Source organism: Ammospiza nelsoni, chromosome 9, assembly GCF_027579445.1.
Source record: "Ammospiza nelsoni isolate bAmmNel1 chromosome 9, bAmmNel1.pri, whole genome shotgun sequence".
Taxonomy (NCBI): domain Eukaryota; kingdom Metazoa; phylum Chordata; class Aves; order Passeriformes; family Passerellidae; genus Ammospiza; species Ammospiza nelsoni.
This window is the reverse complement of record NC_080641.1, coordinates 28,368,732-28,393,171: the sequence shown is the minus strand read 5'-3', so window position 1 is coordinate 28,393,171 and position 24,440 is coordinate 28,368,732. Positions and strand designations below refer to the sequence as shown.

At 41.8% G+C, this 24,440-nt stretch overlaps 1 protein-coding gene across 1 annotated transcript in view; it reads left to right on the top strand.

Moving 5' to 3' along the window:
• TRABD2B (TraB domain containing 2B) overlaps positions 1–24,038 on the top strand; it is a 261,330-nt gene extending 237,292 nt beyond the window's left edge. The window contains exons 6-7 of the mRNA XM_059478777.1: positions 1,777–2,046; positions 21,105–24,038. Of these exons, the coding sequence (XP_059334760.1) occupies positions 1,777–2,046; positions 21,105–21,327 (493 nt within the window). The 3' untranslated portion in view covers positions 21,328–24,038. The remainder of the gene's footprint in view (positions 1–1,776; positions 2,047–21,104) is intronic.
• Positions 24,039–24,440: the final 402 nt, after the last annotated feature.

The following is a 24,440-nucleotide window of genomic DNA, read 5'->3' as shown; positions in this document are numbered from 1 at the left end:
GAGATGGCTTTGCTTCAGCCATGAGCCTGTGCCATAGCTGAGGAACTCTTAAAGGCTTTGAAAAGCAGCAAGAACTCTCAAAGGAAACTGCAGTACTGGGGAACATTCACCCTCCACGTGAAACATGAAAGAACGTCTTAATGGGGAAAAAAATTTAGAACCGGGAGATCTATCTGTGATATAAAATAGAGCATGGAGTGAGTATGAGTGAGTTTGGAAAGGACTCACTGGGAGTCTGAATGATTGAGAAAAGAAGGAAAAAAAGGTATTTTCTTGTGTGTTTTATTAAGAAAATCAACCACGGAGAATTTTAGAACTAGTTTTAGAAAACTTTCTTTTTCTCCTCTATCTGTTATATGATCTCTGAAGAACTTCATGAATGTTGGCTACAAGTGACGAGGTTACTGTAGTATTTGCCAGTGAGTCTTATAGTAACAATAATTAATTATCAGTAGGTATTGGAAAGACTTTTGGATGAAACACAATGCAGTGGAAATAGAGGTGACCATCAAGACTGGTATTGTAACAGACTTCAAGAAAGTCAAAAAGAAAAAAAGCTTTCATTAGTAGTAGATGTGACTTTTTTGGAAGAGAACAAAATGTTCCATAAATGAAACATGTGGTTTCACTTGCGGCACATTTTGTACATTGTCACCAATGAAGTTTAGGATTTTTTATTACTTTTTCATTAAAATGTCTTACTGGTTTCACTCAGGAGGCAAAATTTTTCACGTGGCTTTAATTGTTTCTGTCATAAAAGTCATAGCATCCATGTAATAGAAATAGTTTTGCAGACCACAGCTTCATATTGCCTATTAATTCTCTCCCATTTTCTGTATGTACAACTCATTGGCCCATCCCAGGGACAGGAAAATTTCTTGCAATTAAGACTCAATATGAACTTCTACTGAAGTTAGGGGGGAAAAATAACTTCATGTCAGTCCTGGTTTATTAGTTTTTTGTTTCAGCTATCTTAGCTCACAATAAGTTCACATGGCTGCATACCAAAGGAGAGAGTTTATATTGACTTTCTTCTAAAATCAGTGAAACTCTAGAAGATGAAAATAAAAGGTCTTTTTCTGCATCATTCCAGTCATGTACAATAGGTGGTAATACTTCAGACAGGATTGAAGAGCTCTGGCAGAATTGTTTCAAGGAGGCTTTGAAAAGGTCATTTACCCCTTTTTTCTTCATTACCTGCTGGAGTTCAGGTCTCACATATCCTATGCCAGCTGCCAAGCTTCCATGCTTCTATCATCAGCCTAGGCTTCCTTCTTCCCAATCCTGACTGGATGAGGAGATATAATTCTTGTTGCAGTTAAAACAGTGACTTGTTTTCTGCACCCAAATCTAGGGGAGGGGGGAAACAAAAAAGAAAAAATAAAGAGATAATTTATTAATTTAAGATCCACTTCTCTTCAGGTATTTGTTTTTCTCAAAGACAGTAATTTGCCAGCTTGGAGCTAGTTTTGTCATTTGACCTTCAGCCCAGCAGGGGAGGCAACCCCTACCACAGACTCCAAGGCCTCTAAGCAATCATTAAAATGCCAGAAAACAGCAGTAGAGTATCTGTTGCCTTTTCCCCATTTTCCAGTTAAGTGTTTCTTTGAAAGCTTCTTATGAAATGCCAATGCTGTCTTTATTGCTGCCCCAGAGCAAAGCCTTGTGCACCTTCTCAGCAGTCAGGGACACCCACCAAGCAGTGCAGTCTTCTGCTTTCACTTTTGTTTTGGCACCCTTCCTCCTTTACTCATATTTAGATGTTATGTTTTGCAGTTCAAGAACAACAAAGACAAGCCCAGCCTTGGAGGGACTCTCAGTGACAGCCCTGCCCCCTGTCCAGCTTTCTGAGCAGGTCCCACTGGCATCTCCCTCCCTGAAGCCACAGCAGATGGATGAAGAAGACAGCCTGTCTCCTCACCTCCTGCTGCCCGACAGCATCAGCCAGCTGGAGGAGTTTGGCAGGCAGAAGAAATGGCACAAGAAGCAGCACAAGCACCATCGCCAGAGGCAGTTCAATGACCTCTGGGTTCGGATAGAAGACAGGTGAGTCATGACTGCTCTGGTCCCTGTCCTCTTCCTGCTGGCTCCTCACTCAGTGCTCTTTGCAGATCCCAGCTCTTGCTGATTAGACCATAGGGAGGGTCAGTCAAAGGCTAACTGGGAGACACAGGGAGTGAGATGATGTTTTTGTAGCCTAATGAAGAGCTAGGAGGAAAATAGGCATATTCATAGACATGTTTTTTCAAAAAGTAAAGAGGGAAAAAAGAGTTAGTGCTTAAAATATTTAAAATACACAAAAACAAAGATTTGTCAGATGGAAAAACAGGAAAAGAACAACAATAGAAAATACTCTGTGCTTGTTGTTTTGCTTCCAATAATTCTTTTCCTATCTGTACCAGCAGTTTTCATCACAAAGACTTGCCCATTTTCCAGCCATACAGAATATTCCTGAGAGTTCTTAAGATTCTGACAAATTTGACTTTCAACCTTCTTAACTGTGTTGTGGCGCTGAAATGTTTTAACATCTCAGACTGCACTGAAAATAGCAAACTGAAGCAAAATGAAGTACTTAACTAAATCCTCCATGTGAAGAATGGAGGCAGGCACTTTTCCATGGCTATTCCAATCTTGGTCTGAGGTTAAAAACTCCCATTCAATGTTTGAATAAGAGCCTTCGTGTTTGACCAGGGCTTCTCAATGTGTGCTTTTAGGATTCCTGGGCAATTTATTCTCCCACCTCTAAAGCTCTTAGTGCCTTTATGCAGACCAAATCATGGGCAGATAAACACCCACAATGTTTATTGATCTTCTAACAAGTAAAAGGAACTAAGTAATATGTTGGGAACTGGCTGCTCACCTACACATATAATAATTGTCTTTGAGCCTTACGTATTCCCATTTTCATAGCACCTAAATTCCTTGAAAGTCTCTCAGAGATTTCTCCCTTTGCTAAGGAAAAAAGCTTCACATATTTGTGTTTTCAGATTTTTATTATTATTACTATTATTTTTATTCTTTCTTTTTAATGGAGCAGTTACCTCATTTTTTGTAGTTTATTGTTTTCTCAGGGTGAATGATGTAAGAGTTGCTATTAAGGTGGTGCATATTAATCTTAATATAATAAGGCTTTTTCTGAGGTCTGTGCCAGCCTTGTAAGAAGGATTCATGTATTTTCTTTTCAAAGTGTGTGTTCAGTGCTTGGATTCCCTCCACAGAGGATGTTTAAGCATGAACTAGGTGACATTTGGTTCCCCATAGCTGATTGCCTCAAATACAAAGGATTTTTCTGTCCTTCTGCCTGGGGGCTGCTGACTTGTGGTGTCCCATGATGTCCCAGCATTTCACAAAGGTCTGTGGTCAAGTTCCCCATGTGTTGTACAAGTAAGGTGTTTAAATAGGTCTGGTGGGAGGCTGGCACTTGGGCACAATCTTCCCAATTCTATCCTATCTATCCAGAAAGGATATTGGATATTGGCAGTGGAAATGTGCAGTTGGGAGCTTAAGGTGGTGCTTATGATTTTTGCGCATTTTGCTGGTTTTATTAAATGTTCTTAGGAAAGGGATTTAAGATGTAGTTCTGAAGGTTAGAGTTAAATTATTTGCTGTGTGCTCCTGTGAGATTTCACCTGAATCAAAGCCTTTTATCCCTCTATTTCCATTTCATAGGGGTGGAGATTGGGGTGAGGAAACACAAGTTTCCGCTCCCACCACGCTGGTGATGAACCAGACACTGTGTGTTGCCTGCCTTGATGAAAGATCCCAGGGAGATATTAGTGGGAGATCACAGGCCTAGAAATGAGGAAAGGCTGGTGGAAGAAGGGAAGCCTGCCTTAGTGTTTTCAGATGGTTTTAGTGCTTCTGCAGTTCTGGAGTAACTTCTGGTGTTTTCCTGGAAACAAAGCAAAACAAAACACAAAAAATAAAAGTTCACTAAATCAGAGACTCACAACCAGCTCTGGTTTTCCCATAAATTGGATGGGGTCTCAACTTTCATAAACCAGCTGCTACATATTGTGCTTTTGGCAGTTGGGTTTCATCAGCATTAATTGCAAGCTGGACCCTGCACAAAGCAATAAACAGTGAGTTCTCTCCAACTGGTTCCTTTCTGATTGGCAAGAAAAGAGCACAAATGTGTGTCTGTGACCAGACCTTGTATGGTGATAATTTTTGGGAGGAAACAAGCAGGGTGGCTGATCACACAGGCAATAGAGTGTTAACCTGTGCAGGAGAGAAATGTGGACTTCTTTGCATTGCCTCAGTAATGTTTCAGCAGTGAGACTTAGCACTCTTTTTTGAAGGGTAATTGGGGTACTAGGGAGTTCTTGCTCTGGCCTGTCCCAAAAATCCATTTTGCAGTTGCCTACATTTCATTTGGAGTGCCCCATGTTCTGTGTGGACTGAGGTCTCTGCATTTAGTATTAACTTGAGCTATGGCCCTGTATTTCCAAATGGCTGTTCTTCCAGTTCCCTAACTCACCAGTTGTCACCTGAAACTTGAATTGCTCACCTTTGAGACAAAGTAGAGGGATTTAGGTCTTTGTTACAGCTTTTGGGGGAAAGCTCCATAAAGCCCATTGTTTCCATGCAAGGTCCCCAGGATTCAGCTGTTGGAGCTGCCTTTCAACCTGAAAAGTCAAAGAGAAATATGCAGGTGGAGGACAAATCCAGGCAAATTTAAACCAGGTTATTGATTCCTGTATGAACCTCATTGAACTGTGAAATGACTGTGGTTCATACAGCTCTTTTCCAAAGCTTTATTGACCATGGATTAGAGGACTTTATGAGCCATGAATTGCAGGGCTTTTATGAACTACGCATTTCTAGGCAATCTCATACACTTCCATGGAAATCTTAGGGTGTTTTCTTAAGCTACCAACAGAGAAACAAAGGAAATGAACACAGGAGAACAATCTTAAAGGAACATCAAAGGTCTGACTCCAACCTATAAAAGCCAGGAAATCCATAATTAATGGTTCCACTAAGACTTCAGCTCTCACAGTCATTCGGGTCTGATCCAAGGTTATGGCTACAATCTGCAATGGCCTTGTGAAAAATAAGTCATCATTTAATGCCTCACATCATTATTAATGTTTACTTTCGGTTGTACCTTGGAGATTGTCCTTTTCTTTTTGTTCTGTCTTCACAGCTGAGGCATTTGAGTTGGCACCCCTGGGTGGACAGTGTTTAGATTTGTGTGTTGGAGGCTTAGTACTGCTGTGGAGGATGAGAAAGCTTCTGCTCTGTCTCCTCCGTGTCTTTCACAGAGCTAAGATTTGCTGATCTCCTGGGTAATCAGCTGCACTGAAGGCTATTAAAAAATAAAAAATGCTGATGAAATGTGTGGTTTCCTCTCCCTTCTGCCTCCTTCCCCCAAAATCTAAACAAACTGAAAAAGTCCTGCCTGACTGCAGTTTCTGTTTGAAATGGCTTGTCAAGAATCAAAATTGAATGGAGATTTCAAGTAGCAAGATTTTTTTTTTTTCAACTACTTGATTTTGAAGAAATGTGCAGATCTGAAGTCTGTCCTGGGGAGAAATCTGAACTTAGACAAGACTCAAACCCTGGCTACCTCCCATAGCCAAAATCCAGCTGGGGCAGCAGGGAGGGGAGACAAAACCCTCAGGCTGCAAGGCTGAAGTTTGGCATACAGAGTATCATTGTTTCTGTTGACACTGTGTTAGCTGGGCTTCCCCATGTAATATAAATAATTAATTACAGATCATTCACTGGCTTTTCATGGTGAGATGCTCAGTTAATTGAAGGAATAGAGAAATGCCTCTGAGGTTTCAGAGTGGTCAGTGAAGGGCAGGTCAGGACTGCACCTTTGCTGTAGCAGGCAAATGGTTCAAGGCTGCCAACAAAACCAATCCAGGAGAACAGAGAACCTCTCCCAGCTGCTGGGGGGAGTTATCCTGGGACCTAAGGCAAGGAGGGAGGAAAACTCCTGGGAAAAAGGAGGGAGGGGAGTTATTAACTAGGAGGGCGTTATGGGAGGGGTGAGGTTTGGAAGGAGCAATGACAGCTAGAGGATGTGAAAGAGAGAAGTACAGTGGTGGGAAGAAAAAAAGTAGAAAGGATGTAATGGGCAAGTTAATTCTCACTGTCCAGGAAGAGATCTGGGTGAAGGTGGTGTTTGGAAAGACACTAAGGGCACACACACTTCAACAGGAAAGAAATTAAGGGCAAAGAATTGTCCTCAGAAGAGGAAAAAAAAAAAATCTTGTCCCAGATGTAAGCTTAGCCCTGCAAAAGCTACCATTAGTGGGAAATGAAATGAATTCTCCCTTCAACCCCAGATGAATGCAATAACATCACAAATATCAATTTATTTTGGAAGAAGCAGTTGGTTTAAGGGGAAAAAATGTACAGCAGTGATGGATGAAGGGAGACAATATGTAATAAACTACACTGAGTTTGCCTGTACAGAGTGAACCTTATCAGTTTGGATGGAATTTAAGCACTTAGCCTGTTATCCTTTCTTTCAAGACAATGCAGTGATGGAAAACAGAACTCTGTCAACTCAGACAAACTTTTAATTCCACTTAACTGCATCTGAAAGGTAAATTTCAGTAAATTAATCCAAATTGCTTCCTTTTCACAACACATGGTGCTGAAATACAGTACTTAACTTCATTAAAGAAAAGACTGCTTGTATTTAGAGGAGACCTAGACACCTTTGAAGTCTAACAGGTAAATTGTGGTCAGATGATTTCCCTCCATATGGTAGCTTTGAGCTTGAAATTTCCATCACAGGGGCCTTGTTTGTTTAAATTACCCTGTCTGCCTCCCTGGTCAGGACACTGCTCAGGGAGTGCCTCCTGATGCTCATGGGGAGGGGCATCACTGCTCCTCCAGCCTGTGCAGCCAAGGAAGCAGCGTCACCTTTGCATTTATTTGCCCTGTGTTCAACCAGGGATGAGGACACAGCTTCAGGACTTCTCTGTCTTGCAGGGCATGGCATGCAGATATCTACAGTCAGCAGAAGAACTTCAGGGTTTGTCAGTTTGGGTGCAAGAGCTTTCTGTGATATGGAGTGGTTCCAAAATATTTCCTGGGCAAATAATCTCTCCTGGTTCTTTTGTGGAAGGTGAACCTTTATATCTTGAACTGGCCTAAATTCTGCTCTTGGTTTGCCCAGTGTTTTTGAACCCTGGTAGATATACAGTGTCCAGAAAAAGACATTTTGGGCAGTTCAGCAGTGCATCAGTTGGTCTTTCTTCCTCCCAGCCCTGCCTACCTCTCTCAGACATGCCATCTTGCTTCTGTGAAGGCATCCTCTGCTCCTGGTGAGCAGAGAGCCAAATGAGGGAACACAGCATGTTCCCCTCCTTAGTTTTTTCCTGTTTCTATTTGATCCTCCTTTAAGGTGAGCAGATGGCTCAATGCCTCCTTTAAACAAGCACTGGCTCTGGCAGTTCTGTCATCATGCCCTTTGCACAGCCCCAGGTACACGAGCCCTCCAGTGAAAGTAAAACAGGAGCACGGTGTAACTCAGCGCAGTAACAAGAGGTAAATCTCCCGACTGTAACAAATGATATGGTGATGACATATCCTCCCTCCCTGGATGGTTTTTATTGAGGCTTCTTGGATTATCAGGTTGGTCAGAGTGCACAGAATATATTAATTAAAGCTGTGGAACCTGGCCTCAGCACACAGCTCTCTAATGCATCTCAGTAACGACGGGAAGTCCTGACATTCATGTCCAAACCTGCAGCATCTCTGTGCTAATAGACCTTCCCTGTCAGCTGGCTGTGACTGATAACTTCTTTCCCCTTGTAAAGTCAAAGAGTTAATTTGTTATCCTCCAGATGGGGCTGAAAAGATGTGCAGCCTCACTTTTACCTGCTAAACACATGAAATATCCATGTGTTTTACTTTGTTCTGTTGTTCTTAATAATGTGCTGCCACTGTGGGATGAGACTAACATGGATAAAATTAGAGAAAAACAAGCAAAAGTCTTACATGTTTGCTTTCACTATTACTTAAATGTCTCAGCTTCAGTATGACCAATTCATATGAAGCAGTATGCAAATGGTGTTTTAATGAAAGCTATAAATACCTGCAAGTAAAATCATTAAAGAACACAGAAGTCTTTTGGAAACATAATTTGTGTATAGATTTCAGTTTTGTTTCATTAAACTAAATTCTCTATTGGTAATGCATTAGGTATTTTATTTTAGTGAAATTTAAATCCATCATGAATATTAAATCCATATTTCTGAAGGCGAACAAGTAACAAAATTGGAGCACACAAGTTAGGATTTTTGAACAATGAGGTATTTTTCAGCAATGGCTATCCAAGAGCACTTTCTGTTCTTCCCTCCTCAATGCTGATTGAGATTTAAAATACAATGCAAGATGTTTTATGGAGCCCATGAAGAGCTTTCTTTTCCTTTCTTGTCTTCTACTTCTCATTTGAGCTGTGCTGAGTAAAGACAGTCTGTAATATCTATTTATATCTGTCCCAGCTTGATGTATTTCTGACTGGGGGTGGACACAGCCTTACAACTGCTAACTTTGTTAAGCTGCCTAAGATCTGTTTGATGCAGCACAAACAAAATGTTTTCTTAGGATTTCTTAGGATTCAAGAAGCAGCAGTGGCTGAGTTTAGATGATCTCTTCCTCTGTGATCCCCCCTTGTTGTACTGTTTCTCACCCAGTGCAGCCTCGTTTCCTCATCCACTGCCAGGACTTCTACCCCCTGTTATCTTTTCAGTTCCATCTTGCTCCATCTCCTGCTTAAATATTCTCTTTCTCCAGTGCTCTTTCTACCTGTCTTTCTAAACTCTGGCTGCACTTGCTTGTATGGACCCTGGAGAAGGGATTAGCAAGGGACCCCTCCTGCATCTCCATCTGCTGCACTCACCTCCACCTCTCTGAGCTTGCTTTGCAGGAGGCTGTGATCACACAAACACTGCACTTTGCTCTTCACTCCATCCATGCCAATTAAAGTGGAGTATTTTGGAGCCTGCAGCCTTCAGCAGAATCTCTGAGATGGGGACATGTGTCACTTGCATCTCATATATCCTTGTCACCAGTCATTGATGCAGACTGCAGGAAGTGGGAGGCAGAGCTGGGCATCCTCTCCTTCATTTTGTGACCAGGAGGTGCATCTCCTCCACATTACTTCATCTTTGCTTTTCCTACCATTTTCATATAGGTGTATGTGTGTCCAGCTGTACTGCAGACTGGACAGACAGCATGGAATCCATTCTTTGCTAAATTCATGGATATCATAAAGCAATCTAGGCTCTTTCTGCTGATGTTTTCCCTTCTCTTGACAACTTGGCAGCCTTGTGGGCAGCCTCTGTGGCAATGGCCAGTGCCAAGAACGTTGGGGTGAACCGTGGTCTAGACACCTACAATAATAAGTCATTAGCAAAACCTTTATGCTTATGCATTGGATCAGTTTTATATTTCTCATTTGGCACTAAGCTGAAGAAAAGGTGCCTGTGGTTATAAATGTAGGATCACATTTCTTTTACCTGTAGTTTGTTTTAATGTTAGTATTGAGCTACTGTGGTCAAATAGGTTAGACTTTGTTTAAAGTCTTGAGATTCCCATCCACAACTACTCAGTCATAAAAACAAGGCTTCAGGATTAGATTTGTAGTACAAAGTGTCTCCTGTAGAGCAAGGCAGAAAAAGAGCTTATTTCACTGGAAGAGTTAACACTAAGTGAGTTTGACTGTATTCTGTGTTATTGCAAGACTTTTTCCCCAGCTATTTTTAGCCTGTTCCAGCAGTGTGTATCCCACTGTGGTCTGCTATGCATGAGCTTTGCTGTGAGGTTTGCAAGCACTTGTATTTCTGTGTTGTGAGAACAGAGCATGTGTGTGTTATTGGAGCATGTGTTCTGAAAGGAAGGGCAGGCCATGCATGTGATCCATGCACGTTTCTGTTGTTGCCTGTGAATAACCATGTACAGCAAATAGGCTCTGGAAGAAAGCTTGTTAGCAGATGTCGTCATGGCCCTTCCAATTTCTAAATATCAGCCTTGACATTTATATTTTCCATGTCCAGGGCTTTCACTAGCCAGATGTTCTGAGCATTGGCTTCTTGGAGTCTTTAACAATGACTCCTCATGGCATATTATCTATTGCACATACACAAATAAAAGTGATCTGGCTCTTATCAAACAGATAACATGGGAAAATGCACTCAGTACCCTCAGGTAATTCCTCTAAACCTGAGCTGCATTTTAACACAGCTCTACAAAACTCTTTATATTCACTCAGCTGAAAAATAAGTTGTCTGATTTAACAGGCAGAGAAAATTCAATACCCAGTAGCACATTTACCCTGCAGTTTAGGGTGGGTGAGGAGTGTGGTTTGTGTTAACTCAAGGCTGACTGCAGTTGCAGACACTAAAAAGTGCTGAATGGGCTCGTGCCCAGGCTGAGTTGGATTCCTCAAACACATGAATGGGTAGTAAAGCACCTGCACTCCCTGTATTGCAGTTCTGGATACAGAGGTTTTTCCTTTGGCAAGGAAAGAAAATGCCAGAATAAACCAGCTCAAATGCCACAACCCCAAGTTGGAATTTTCTATTTGAGTGCCCTGCATATCTAGCAGTATCTAAGCCCTGAAAATTGCAAATCTGCTGTTCCTCTTAGCAAAGTAATATAAAATCCATAAAATACAAAGAAATTCATCTTCCAGTGAGTTACTGTAAAGAAAGAGAAATGTCTTTAAAATTCAGTGGAATTTAATGTCTTTAAAATTCAGTGTTGTGTGCAAACACACAACACTGTCAGTGCTAGCCCAGAGGAAAAAGGTAAGGGATACAGGATTTATTTCTAATTCTGCTATTCCTCTTCCGACTAGTGAATTTCATGGCCTGGAAAATGAAGTGAGGAAAAGTATGACAGGGAGTAAGGCCACATTACTGTTGTGGTGGGCAGCTGCTTTATAGGAGGGGTTTAACCACAGTTATATTGTGGTATCTAATAAGACAGATTCATTGTAGAGTGAATCAGGAGGAAACTGGATTCCCTTACACTCCCAGGACCATGGGGTGGGTGCACTGCAGGCTGGAAACCCAGCAGGATCCCAAAGGGCAGCTTTGGTCTAAGTCCAGTTACTCACTGGGATGAAGGAGAAGTAGGATTTATTTGAATTCATATGGTTTCAATGCTGTAAAAGCCGGGTTCCTGCAATTATGAAAATGCCAGGCCAAATTCAGATTTCACTCAGATCCTTTTCACAATTCCTGAATAACTTAACTGAACAAAGTGAGCTTTATACCTGGGGCCTGAGCCCAGGCTGAGGGAGCCAAGTTTAGTGCCTGGGATCTGCTGGGTGCCAGGGATGCCTCATGTGGCAGAACCATGGAGAGACATGCTGCACACCACGCTCTCAGAAACTCAGATCTGCAGAGACACCCCAGGGTCTGGGCTATGACACCTGGCTGGGAGGGGTTTTCAGTCCTTCCAGCCCTACAGACCAGCAATCAGCTTTTTATGAGCCACTGATGGCATCTCCAGGCTTTCAGTGGCTTTGGAAGTGCTTGAGGAGAAGGGGTTTGTGCTGTGACTGCTGTCACCGTGTTTGCTTTGCCAGCAGCAGGAGGAACCCAAACCTTGTGGCCAATGCAGCACTTCAATGTGCCTGGTAGATGTGCTCTGTGAACCTTTTTTTTATTTTATATGTGAGTCTAAGAGGCCAGTGCTTCTATTCAGGGGTACAAGCTTGAATTCGATAGTGCTCAGATAAACAGGTTCAAAGATCTGACCCAACCTTAATTATTCTCACTAAGAGAGACACTGGAAAAATACAAGCAGAGAGCAAGAAAATGAGCCCAGTGAATTAGAAAGAAAAACGTGATACAGACTAAGCAAAGAGAAAAACTGTTATGTAGAGATGGAAAAAGAACGAGGAGAAAGAAAAAGAAAATTAAAATCAAGTGGAAAAACGCAGTATATTGGACATCCATTTAAGCTGGTTTATATTTTGGTTGTTCATTCTGCTCCTTAATACATTGCACAGACATCTCTATAGCTGAAATAATTTTATCTTAGAGAACAGTCTCCGAGAAAATATTTAATTTGACAGGATGTGTTAGGTATTTCCCCACTACCACCTATTCTAAATCATTTTAAAATCTGGAGGGGAAAGTCGATATCTTTTACAGTGTTTAACAAAAAAGTGACAGGGTCAAGTATATACATCTCTATGAATGTATGTGTTCCCCAAGCACATCTAAACATGCATGGTTAATTCTGTGCATCTGCAAAAAATATTTGAGCCATAGGGCCCACAGAATGCCAAACAAACACTTGAGTACACAGAGGAAAGGGCAGAGCAAGTCATTCTGGTTCTAATTAATTGAAAAGCTGAGCCCGAGATGTAAAATATGGATTACAGTTTTGACCACCCCAAAAAAATAAATTCTTTTGCATATGAGGCTGTATTGGTGAGAGCAGGCAGTTTGCAAAATACAGACAAAAAACAGATATTCTGCTCATGCTTGGGATTTGGTTCAAAACCACCTGGTTGTAGCTCCATCAAATGAACTCCTTATGCGTTGTGTATCAACAGGTTGCCCAAAAATCTTCACTGGCAGGGTTTTTCCAATGCTAAGCCCATCTGTGTTTGTGCCCTTGATGTTTTTGCTTACTTTGGCTGCAATAATGCAGTCATTATCTGTTCAAGGAGCAGTGGAACAATGGTTATTTGAGCTGTGATGATGAGTGCCTTAATCACACACACAAATCAGGTACACAGCCAGATGTGTGCAGTGGGTGGGGGTGAGTTTGGGGATGGTTTGGAGCCTACATCCCTATTTAGACTATGGTGAGCACATCCTGGCTCAGATGTCAGTGCAGAACTGGTGGAACAAAGGGCTCTGAGCTATCCCCTCTTAGCAAGGGCCTGGGTAAAACTGGGATGCATTATCCCAGCTCTGTGATTGCCTCATCCCACTGCAGAATCACAGGGGATATTCCTAGGATATTAGAGAATCATCAAAGCATTTCTTAGAAGGGCAAAGGAAAGAGCTAATGTTGTCATCTCCTGTCTCGGGACCACCCAGACACTACTACAAATCATGGATCTTCAGCTACAGTATCTTGAATACTCTTCACAGGGATTTTAAAGAATTTAATTTCTTTTTTTACCTCTTTTTTTTTTTTTTAAGGATGACATGTAGTTTCCTGATGGGCTGGTTTTAATAAGGTCAAAATCTTTGTTGTTGCCATATCAGAGAGGAATATAACATCTTTTAGTCATTAGATGGGAATGGGGTAATTACTCAGAGGGTGTGCTTCAAAGGTTATTGGTTTTTACAACATTCTGTGTTTTTACACCATTCTGCAGTTGTCTGGAAAGGAGCAGCAGGCCTGATTCTGCCACAGCCACAGGTGTGGGTGCAGGATGTGTATTCACTGGGTTTTCCTAAAGGACTTTGGGGCAGGACATTGAGAAGGGCCATGCACAGTCTCCTCTGGGAGTGGGGAGGGCTAAATCTGACCATGAGGTGCAGGAATCCTTCCCACAAACTGGAAGTTCACCTCAGAAAAGGGCCCTTGGACTGTGCTGGAGTTGTTTCTCACCTGCTCATTCCCTGCCTGCTGGATGCATCCCCCTGCCCACTGTGTTCCCCAGCCCTCAGGCTGCACTGCTGTGACAGCAAACTCCCCTTTCCCTGTCTCAGATGCAGCAGACCCCACTGCCCCATCCACCCCTGTCCCCTCCCATCCCTGTCCCCTTCTCTGGCCCCACAGCAGATGATCCACTTTGCCTTAACGATGTGACCCACCTGTGGCTTTATGATGCCCTTGCTCAGCCTCACTGCAGGTCAGTGTCTCTCCAGGGCTGAATTTGTCATCACAGAGATGTTTTGCAGGTGGCCTGAGCCATTGGGACCTGCAAATCAGAGCGAGAGCCTGCAAAACACTTCAGGTTGTGTTAATGCTGGTGGTGTCACACCAACGCTCCAAGGTCCTGACTCAGAGCAGAGCCAGGGGAGTCGTAGCACTAAAGTGATTTAACGAGGTTTTGATGGCTCCTCAGTGGGTGACTCGGGGATAAAAACCAAATCTCCTGGCTTCCAGCCCACAGCCCATGCTGAGAGGGGCCCAAAACTGCACCAGAGGAATCTGAGCTGCATCTCAGCATGCAGCCTCCTCCTGCTTACACCATCATGGCCCTCCTGGAGCCCCTGATCCCAGTGAGCCACCTTTTCCTCCTTCGTGTCAAACTCCAGAGCCAAGATCCCATGGAAGGGACAGCAGCTGCAGCCCTGCTCTGCCTGGTGTTGGGCAGCTGTGCAGAGGGGAGCTGTGTCCCACCAGCAGCTGATTTTTGCACTGCAGAATCAGCAGTTTTCCTCTTCCCCACCCTGCTGTCCTGACCCAATTTGGGAACCCATCCCTACCAGTCAGATACCCCAGTGGGGCCAGAGCTTGGTTGGGATTCAGGAGACCTGAATTCCAGAGACAAAGATCTTTAGAAGCAGCTCATCTGGACAACCTTAGAGGCATGTCTTTGTGGGGAAAGGATTGTCCTCTGAAGATGTCTTGTTCCTTATAAACTGAAGCAGGAATACAGCTGAATAGCTTTGGTTATAAGCCTGCATGACGTAGCCACAATTAAGGCCACCTTTTAAATCCTACTAAAGGCCAGTCAGCTGAAGGACTGCCTGTGGTTCTCTTTATGGAACATTTAAGTATTCCATCCTTGTGTGCAGTGTCCTGCTCCCCAGCTGCATTTCAGTACCTGGTGACAGAGTGGTTCATGGTTGTGGCATGCTGCTCACAGCTTTCAGAGCCACTGCCTGGTGAAAATTGTGCTTCCCTTTCCATCTTTTCCCTTGGTATCCTGTTCTTTCTCCTTGAGATGAGCCATGGCAGATGTCCTAACAAGCAGAGGTGAGGGATTAGTCTTCTGCCAGGGTATTTGCTCTGCCCTTTGCCTCTGCACAGGAGGAAGGCTTACAGGAGCCTGCTTCAACGGGGAGAATTGCTCAGTGTCAGTCTCCAGAGGAGCCAGAGCACTGAAAAAAGGCAGGATCAGACCTTGACACTGCTCTCAGATGGAGATGGTTCCCACTTGAGTCTCATCAGGAGAGCTCAGATGGACAGTGAAGGGCTGTGGAAATGCTCCTGGTGCTGTTGCTGACCCCTCTGTCCATCACGTGGCTGAGGCTGTGCTGCTCACAGGGAGGCTGGGTGCTTGCACGGTGGGACATGGCCAGAGATCCAGGCTCCCAGTGACCCTGGGCTAACCAAAAAATAGCAGGGAGAAAGCTCTTCTTTGGCTCTTGCCAGATCTTCTCTGCTGGCCCCACACCAGTGTGTGATAGTGCTTACTCACTTAGCTAAGGCAGTTTATTACACTACTGCAAATAAGCAGTGGCCTCCTCTGGACCAAAAACTGGATTCCCTAATCAGATACAGGCTGGATTACTATTTTTTTTAATGAACTGAACCTTGTGAAAGTATGAGCCTCTTGGCCTTGGTCCCACAAAGAGCTTTAGGATGTGCTGAGTTGTAAGTATGTGAATACTAGTGCTGGAAGCTCTGGTATTTGCGTGCTCACAGTCCTGCTCATCGGGACCACAGGGCTCAGCATCCTGCAGGATTTATCCCTCAGGCTGCAAGAACAGTGTCTGTAAGGAAGGTAATGATGAAGAGAAAGATGGGGGGAACAGAGCCTGTGTTGATCTAAAGAATCTCTTCCAGAAACACATGAAATAATAATATGAACATTTTGGAAGATGGGAATTTCGTGTTCCTTTTAAAAGGCTACTCTAGTTGTCTTCAAAGTTAAGTCCTTGTGACATTTTTCTAGTGAATTTTTTACTCCCCAACATACTCTTGTTAACTCTTGGTTGAGCCCTATTCTTTTTCTTCAAATGTGTCGTCAGACTTCTTGCCAGCCAGCTCATTTACAGACTGCAGCGGGTTGGTCCCAGCACTTTAAGCAGATGTATTTTTCAAATCTTGATGAATAAATTTTGGTGACATAAAGAGGCCTGCTTAGTTCCAAGAATAATTGTCTTCACTTGCAGAACATTATTTCTGATCACCAGAAAAATAATGTGATCAGTCCTTTCACATCTGTTCATTAAATAAAAAGGGGGAAAAAAAAGTATGGCAAATTTTGTTTGAAAAGAAACAGGAAGCATATGCTTAATATCACTTAAGAAAACCCCTAGCCATCATAAGGTTAACATCAAATCACAAATGCAAAACAGTCATTATTGTATTTACTCAAAAATTTTCTTTCACTTTACTAGCTTTTTAGGTTTTCAATTGAAGCATGCATTTTTCAGGTTTCAATCTAGCTTCTTTCATCAGATGCTATTGTAAGAAAGGCTGTCTGAGTCAACATTTGCTTACATTTATTAAAAATAGTTGTCTTGTGTTTACATAGCTCCTTTGATCCAGAAAAATCCCCAAACACTCTGTAAGTTATACTTGAAAGGGTTATTTCCTCCACCCTGAACAGAACCACGTTGGGCCCAAGGCATGGCAGCAGATTAGGAATGGATAGAAATATCACAATAATTGGGTTGGTCCTCACCCCCTCAGAGAACCAGCAGTTTTCCATGAGCTTCAGAACAGTTCCTGGGACCATAATGGTGGTTTGGACTTTGGGGGCAAAAATCAGTGCCAATACTGTTTGTTCTCTTGGAGATTGCCTGTTTTTCATGCACTTGGCAGATATAGAGGCAGTGGTACCTACTGCACCAAGCACAGGGCTGGTGGGATCTCACCCAGGCCTACTGTTTCCAGTTTGGAGCATCTCATTCCAGAGAAGACATGGATCAGAGCCAGGGAAGAGCAGAGGAAAAGATAGAGGGAAAGCACTTGAGGGCTTGAAAAGAAAGGTGGAGGGAATTGTTTGTTTAAAAAAGAGAAGGTTGAGGTGAAACATGGTTAAATTTTCAAAGTACATGAAAGGCTGCTGAGAAGGGAAAAGGAATAAACCTGTCCTGGGGAACAGGACGAGCCATGACCTCACACTGTAGCAAGGGAGACAAACATTAGGCAGTAATTCTGGGCATCAGAAATGGGGAAATGCTGGAATGGATGGCTGGACAGACTCTGGAATTGCAGTCATTATCACTGTTTTTTGAGACTGGATGACAAAAATGTCAGGAGGGGTTTAGATTTTGTTCCTATATCTGGGGCAGATGGGCCTGAAAGACTCTTCTGGTCCTGACCTGTGTCCTTCTGCTGTGGTCAGACGAACCCTGCTTACATGGATGGACCAAGTCATGCTAAAAATTAGTTTGTGAGCTCCCTTCAAAGTCCTCACAAGACAAACCAGAGCAGAAATTCTCTCAATGTGTTGCTGGTGTGTTTCTTTTATTTTTCAGCTTTAAAATGCTCCCAAACCATCAAGGTGCTTCAGCACATCCCAAGCTTGGAGGACTTGAATAATGTAATTGCATTCAGTGGAATCTGTGCAAAAAGCATGTGCCTGAGGCCCCATTTTTGGGGAAAGTTTTACACATTCTAATGATAGTAAGACAATGTATGACTAATGCACTGATTTGAAAAACTGCCCTATTATCTGATCAAAAGAACAAGCTCATGAATATGATACCGCAGGTCATTTGGCTAAAACCTACCTGGAGTCTTCCAAGTTTTTAAAACAATCCCATACACAGAAGCAAAAAAGAGAGGTATGAACAGCGGCGCCAGTGGTTGCCTGTTAACCACAGATCATGTGGAATGTTTTATTAAAGATATTTTATCAGACATACAAGGCTGAAATTCAGAATATCCTGGTCTGGCAAGAGAAGATGTGATAATAATTTAGATTATTATCCCACAGATCTCTGATTCATTTTTATTATTCTCTATGTTCATTTCAGGAACGCTCAGATCCTCCCCAAGGAAGGTTTCTGGTTGAGTTCAGGGAACTCTGCTTCAACCTCAGGGAATGTCCGAGGGTCACTGAGATCCTACATGCACATGCAAACCTGCTCAGAGGGAGTTGCAGAAGTCATCTCCTGACATCAGGGCCACCTCTAAGATCAGGTTATAATCCAACCTGGCTGTCCAGGGCCCCTCTGTAATGCCCAGGAAGTGAAAGACCCTGAGCAAGAATAAGATTCCCCTTAGAGACCTGCACTGGACTGAGGTGGACCAGCTTCTGGAAGGGTTTCTTTCCCCATTCACTACAGCTTAGTTAGAAACTGGGACCAGAGGTTTTACAAGGACTTATAGCATTTGCTAAAAGGAATAATTCTCTTTAAATATCTCTAAACAACCTTGGCAGTTAGCTAAAAGTACATTAAGAAAATGTTTTTTATGGATAAGCTGTGATTCATTTGCTATTAGCAAATGCTTTGTAGACGTTAGTGGAAACACACTGTTCTTCTCTTGTAAAGCACTCAAGGAGTTTTTGAAAACAAACAACCCCACCTAACAGTATTTATCTTAACAAGAATGCTTTTATACAAATGTAATGTCTTGAAAACAGAAAATAACCTCATTAACTAAGGAGAAGTTGTCGACAATTCTCAGGTCCTTGAATAAGGGAGAAAAGAAAATCGACAAAAACCAACCAATCAACAACAAAAAAACATCAACCCCACACAAAACAAAATCTAAACACTTATGGAAGTTGACTAGAATGCAGAAACATCATGCAGAGACAAAAAATGTTGATTTAAGGCTGCTTTAGGAATCCCTTAGATGGAGCTGGCTGATGAGTGGGCTTTTGCAGGTTCCCTGGCCAGCCTGTGTGCACAGAACATCCCTGAGGAGTAGAAAGTTTGTGCAAGGGAAACTTTAATCTTACTGGAGGATCAAGCCCTTAAAATGTGTCAAAATCAAGATACACCCAAACTGGAAGTCAGAATAGCATTTTGATTTTTTTAAATTAAAATTTAAATTTAATTAATTAAAATTTAATTAAAATCAGACCCTCCTTGTAGTTTAAAATTTTATTTAGGGCAAAATGTTGTAGTTCTGTAACATGGCAATCAGTACCAAAAGATGAGGACAAACACCTACCCATGCTTACCTTAGGGAAACCAGGTATAGGGGAAACACCCAAGTTGTGATCCCACTATCAATGCTGCCAGACCTGTGCACCACATCATCACTCAGCGGGATAAATGAGAGCTGGATCAGAAATTGAAGCTTGTCTGCATTTGTTGTATTACCCAGAGTGTACCTCTTTTTGTCAGAAGTTTGCTTTAATGCTGCTTTGTGTTCACTGTGGGCATGATGTTACTTATGTTACAGGAGCTTGGCCACACAGTTCCTAATCCAGTGCCATTCCTGCCAGGCAGATTGGAAACAGCAGCATTAGTTTATGGCAGATCAGCTCTTTGTGTTAAGTGACTGCAGCAATTCTGATGCAATATGGCAGAAACTCTAAAGCTGGGTGTCTTATATCATCACTTCAAGACATAAACCAACCACTCACCACGGGAATTCAGAGAACTTTCTCCAGCAAGCCTTGATTTCAGAGTTCTCTGTTCACAGCAGTTTGTTGCTCTGGAACAAGCACTGCTCCTCAGTGTCAGAATCCTGATACTGGTTAGATGGATTATCTGCTCCCATGAAGCAATTCCTGTCTTTAATTGAAGACTGCCTTCTCTTTTTACTCTAATTCATTGCACATTAGTTAAGTTCACTTCTAGCTGCAGAACCACTGTCCCACCCAGAAGCTGTGGTGACAGTATAAAGGATGAGGGAAGAAATGAAGTGACTTCTCCCAAAACTCAAGGGTGAAGTGTAATGTGCAGGGATTGTCCATGGCATTTGGTGTTGACCTCTTCAGGGTGGGCTCTGATCTTCTCAGTTTGTGATTGACTCAGCACATTTGAAGCATCTCAGCTAAAATCTATCTTAGTATTGCTTAGACAGAAAAAAGACAAAAGCCTTTAGTCCTTCTAAATTCTGTTTCTGTGCAGGAATCTGAAGTAAGATGTTATTCCTTTCATCTGATATTATGCAAGACACAACCTTTTCCTTCCAAGGTCAAGATCCTGGATACTGTAGCTAAATATTTATAGGACTGCATAACTTCTTACCCCATTAAGAATTATATGAAGGTCATTTTCAGTGCCTCCAAATCCCCTTTATGCAAGATTTAGAGAATCTACAGGTATTAGTGTCACATCTTTTTTTTCAGGGGCCCTTGCCATTTTTCTCCTCACTTCTCAGCAGAATGTCTTGGGTTTAAGTCCAAAATCCACACTGTGCAGTTTGGATGCTTGGTTGTGCTGCTCCCTGACAACTGGTGGATTATGGATCATCCAGTAATGGATGCAATGGGGGCATTTTATGAAATGAAGATTACAGCTTAAACTTCCAAATCAATCGTAAATGGACCTTTCTGACCTCCAGTGTCATGGGAGTCATGATGAATTCCAACCTGCAAATTCAAATCAAAGTACTCACTCAAGCTACAATCAATAAGCAATCACACTGCTATTGAGGCAAATCCACAGTCAGGGAAACCTAACAGCAACTGAGTCTGGTTTTGGCTTTGTGATTTGATCCAAAATGGCTTAAAGCCAGGAAAAGAAATGAACCTGCTCACTCTCCCATGCTCAAGGTTATCAGTTGTGTAAGGGGATCCTGGGAAGCTCTTTAAGGCTTGTGAAACAGGGAAGGAATTTATTCTGGACCCTCCTGGTCACTCAGTATGTGCTCCATGGTGAGTAAGACATGTCACTGAGACATGGCAAATGTTCAGACCTTTGGTGGGAAGAAAGGACATAAGAATCAGGTCATCCTGGGTCAGCACGAGGATACATTCAGCACCATTTCTGATATTGGATTGTAATGAATGCTTAAAAATGGAGAGCAGTATGTGAGATACATTAAGAGCAGTCCCTCCTCTGGCTGTATTTTGTTAGCAGCCAGAAGCTGAGGGACATCCTGGATCAGAGCTGTTTCCACATCATCACAGTTATCAGTCTCTGGCACTCTCTTTGGTGTCTAATGTGTGCATAAAATAATAATAATAATAATGATAATGATAATAGTGATGATAATGATAAAAATAATGATAATTATAATAATGATAATAGGAGTTGCCATTGTGGTTGCTACCACTTGGGATGACAGTTCACAGAGTAGAGATAAGGTTCTCCTGTTTAATTTCCTTCTCTTGTGTTTTCTTCCAGCACCACCACGTTGCCTTCCTATATCAGGATAACCAATGGCTACATCACAGTCAAGCCTCCCATCTGGATTTCCAACCAGCTGGATCAGAGGCCGCGTCCCCAGCGCCCATCCCAGCCCCAGCCCACGAGCTCAGCCCCAGCCAGCCTCTCCTGGCCATCAGTAACAGTTCCTCTCTGCATGGCCATAGCTTCCTTTCTCCTGAGCCTACTGCAGCCCTCCTGACCACATTACATCACAGGCAATCCCTTGCAATAGAGAGATAATTTATGAACAAATTGGAGTTTAAGACAACAGTTACAAGCTGGACCTTCTCAGTGACTCAGTAGTGCCTTCTAGCTGATTTTGTCTCTTTGCCCAGATACATTTTGAAACTCTAAAGCTTTATTGTAACACTGACTTACATCTTCTTTTTGTAGAAGGATCTTTATTTCCCATAGTGCTATGGGGTTTTGTAAAATATACATGTTCATATAAAGAAAAAAAAAAAAAAGAAAAAGAAAAATGTATTTATTCGACTGGTAAACTTATTTTTCTTGTTGTATATGTTAATAACATCCCTATTAATCAGTAGCGATGGTGAAACAGATAAATTAATATTTTCTAATGTTTTCTGACAACTCTGCAAATGTCTGAACTGACACCAAATGAATGCTTTCTTTGTTTCTTTAACCATTACATTTTACAGCAACTGTCCAATAAGTACATTTCTGCTGAACTTCTTTATTTTACTTCTTTTATCTCATTAGCATATCTTACACTGAATAAAGCAGATTCTGCTCTTTGGGGCCTGTGCCCTTTAGAAAAATAAGTTCATTCTTAACTCGTTAGCTGCCACAGTCTAAAATACCAGTTATTTTTACATGACACAGTAAGTTATTATTCAGGATAATCCTCTACATTCCCCCTGTTTTCTTTAACTAAACTATTTGACTTTTTCAGAAATTACCAGTTTCCTTCTTTGCCCTGAAATTAATTCACCAGCTAACACATATTAAAACACCCATTTCTTAATAAAAAAATTGCTTTCAAAGTCTGGAATAATTCTACTTGGAATTATTTTCTTCTCTCCCTCATTTTATATAAATATAAGCCTACAAGTTTCTTGAGCAGAAATGAGAAGAGAGCTTGGTCTGTCTATGGGTTATAAAGATGTGGTGCCCTGTTAATCTATAGAGCTCCTTTGTACCAGTTGTATTCATGCCCATGGACAACCTGGAGGCAAAAAACATCTACAAATTCCTCTTTCTCTTGCTACCATGAGCTGATAGAGCTGATATCTCTATGCTGAAATAATTATGTCTTGTCCAAAATCTGCTCAACACCACAGGAACCAAACTACACCCCCATGTTATGGAGACATGCAGAACAGTCTTACATTTTTAAACTATGGTACCTGACTTAGATGGAAAAGTTACAACACCTTACCCTCACTGAAAAATGTGTTCCCTCTCCAAACAGCTGTTGTTGAGGGATGAGATTTACAACATCTATGTGGAAAAAAACCCAGTGCCATCTTAAAAATTATTTTGTTTAAAAACATAATAATTATGTTTATGTAGATGTTTATTCACTATCAGAACGTGATGAAAAATCTCTGGATACAAGAGTTTATAAAATGAGTTTTAATTGAAATTGTGGGGTTTTTTTCCTAAGTCATCTACAAACAAAAAATCAAAACTATGTGATGAAAACATATTTTTTAGAAGCCTCCAAATCAGAAAAATACAATACAAGCTTTTCTTTAAAAGCACTAAGAAAAGCAATGCTTCTTCACTTAGGAAAAAAAGATAATAATGATAATTATAGCAATGTCACTGGTAAAATTCTGGCTGAAAACAACCCTGTGAGTTTCCCAGCAGCCCTACAGCCTGGTCTCTGGAACTGCAGATGATTCCATGCAATCTGCAAGACTCTGCAGTGAGAGAGAGTTCAGAATTCACAGTTTGCTTGTTGTCATACCAGCTATTTCATGAAAGTAAGTTAGAAAGAAACTACACTACGAAAATCACAGGATTTCATGATGAAATACTGAGCATTTCCATCCTGCATCCCAACCCATTGCCTTGCAAAGGCCAGGGACAATACAGGTAATTTATTTTTAACTTTCTGGACACCATGATCCCCAGCCTTTGCTCTGTTTTTGACAGCAGGTTATGCAGGTATTTCAGTGGGTAATAGCACAGAGTGCTAGAAGTTTCCCCCAACAGTTGATAAGGCTGAATGGAAAACTTTGAGCTTTGCCCCAAATGTGAGATTCAAACAGACCCCGTGCATACTTTCATATTGTGTATTTTGGCTAGCAGAAGATTAGAGATGTTAGTTTTGGACAGGAGCCATTCACCTTGCATAATATTTATTGCACAGAGATGGATATTGAAAACATATTTTGAGAACTTTCATTTTGGTTTTATTTGAGCTATTCCTCTAGAAATGCCTTCATTTGAATATTATGGTTTAAGAGACCTTCAAATTGAACAGTAATGCATTTTAAAAAGATTATTGGTTCTCCTGATGTGTTCAAGGCAGAGATGAAAACTAAATTATAATGTCTTATTTACAAGACTGTAACTGGAAATAAGGTAGGTAAATCTAAAGGGTGATGATAAGTTAAAGTGAACAGATGATAAGTAAAAGTGAACAGCCAACAAACCAAAACCCATTGAATTTTATTTGTTGTAACCGGATCGTATCCAGAAATTATTCTGTGGTGCTATCCCAGGAATAATTCCAGGTGTTGGAAAACCTACAGTATAAATAGACAGGACCATGTAAAGATAAGGGAGAGAAAAAAGAGCAGAAAACAAAACAACTCGTCCAAGACTGTAAGGAAATCAACAGGATCAAGACTAGAAATTAAAATTCTGAAGTTTCCCAATCTGTGGCTTTCTCCATAAACCTCTGGGGCTTTTTTTTTTTTTACTATTAGGAGCACAGAAATCTCCCCACACTCCCAGCTGTCACTGTGCTGCACAGAATAGTCACTCTTTTACCACCAGTGAGGTTTTCTGGACAGTAATATTCAATTTTCATAGCTCAGATACTGTGGTATGTTTGGCTATCACAGGATGTAAATGCCTTGGATATCAAAGTATGTTTTAACATCTTCGCATTTCCGGGCATTTTCTGTGTAATTCTGGGAAATTCATTAATTTTACTAGAACCCTTGTGCTGGTGCCCCACATTTGTGCAGCCCAGGTGTCAAAACAAGGTGTCTGTTGGATTTGGGCTCTGCACACCTGGTTTTTGCCACCCAGAAGCAGCTCCCTCAGTATCTGAGCTCTCTCTGGCTCAGGGAGGAGACATGACTTAAAGGTTAAGTAGATTTCTGTAGATCT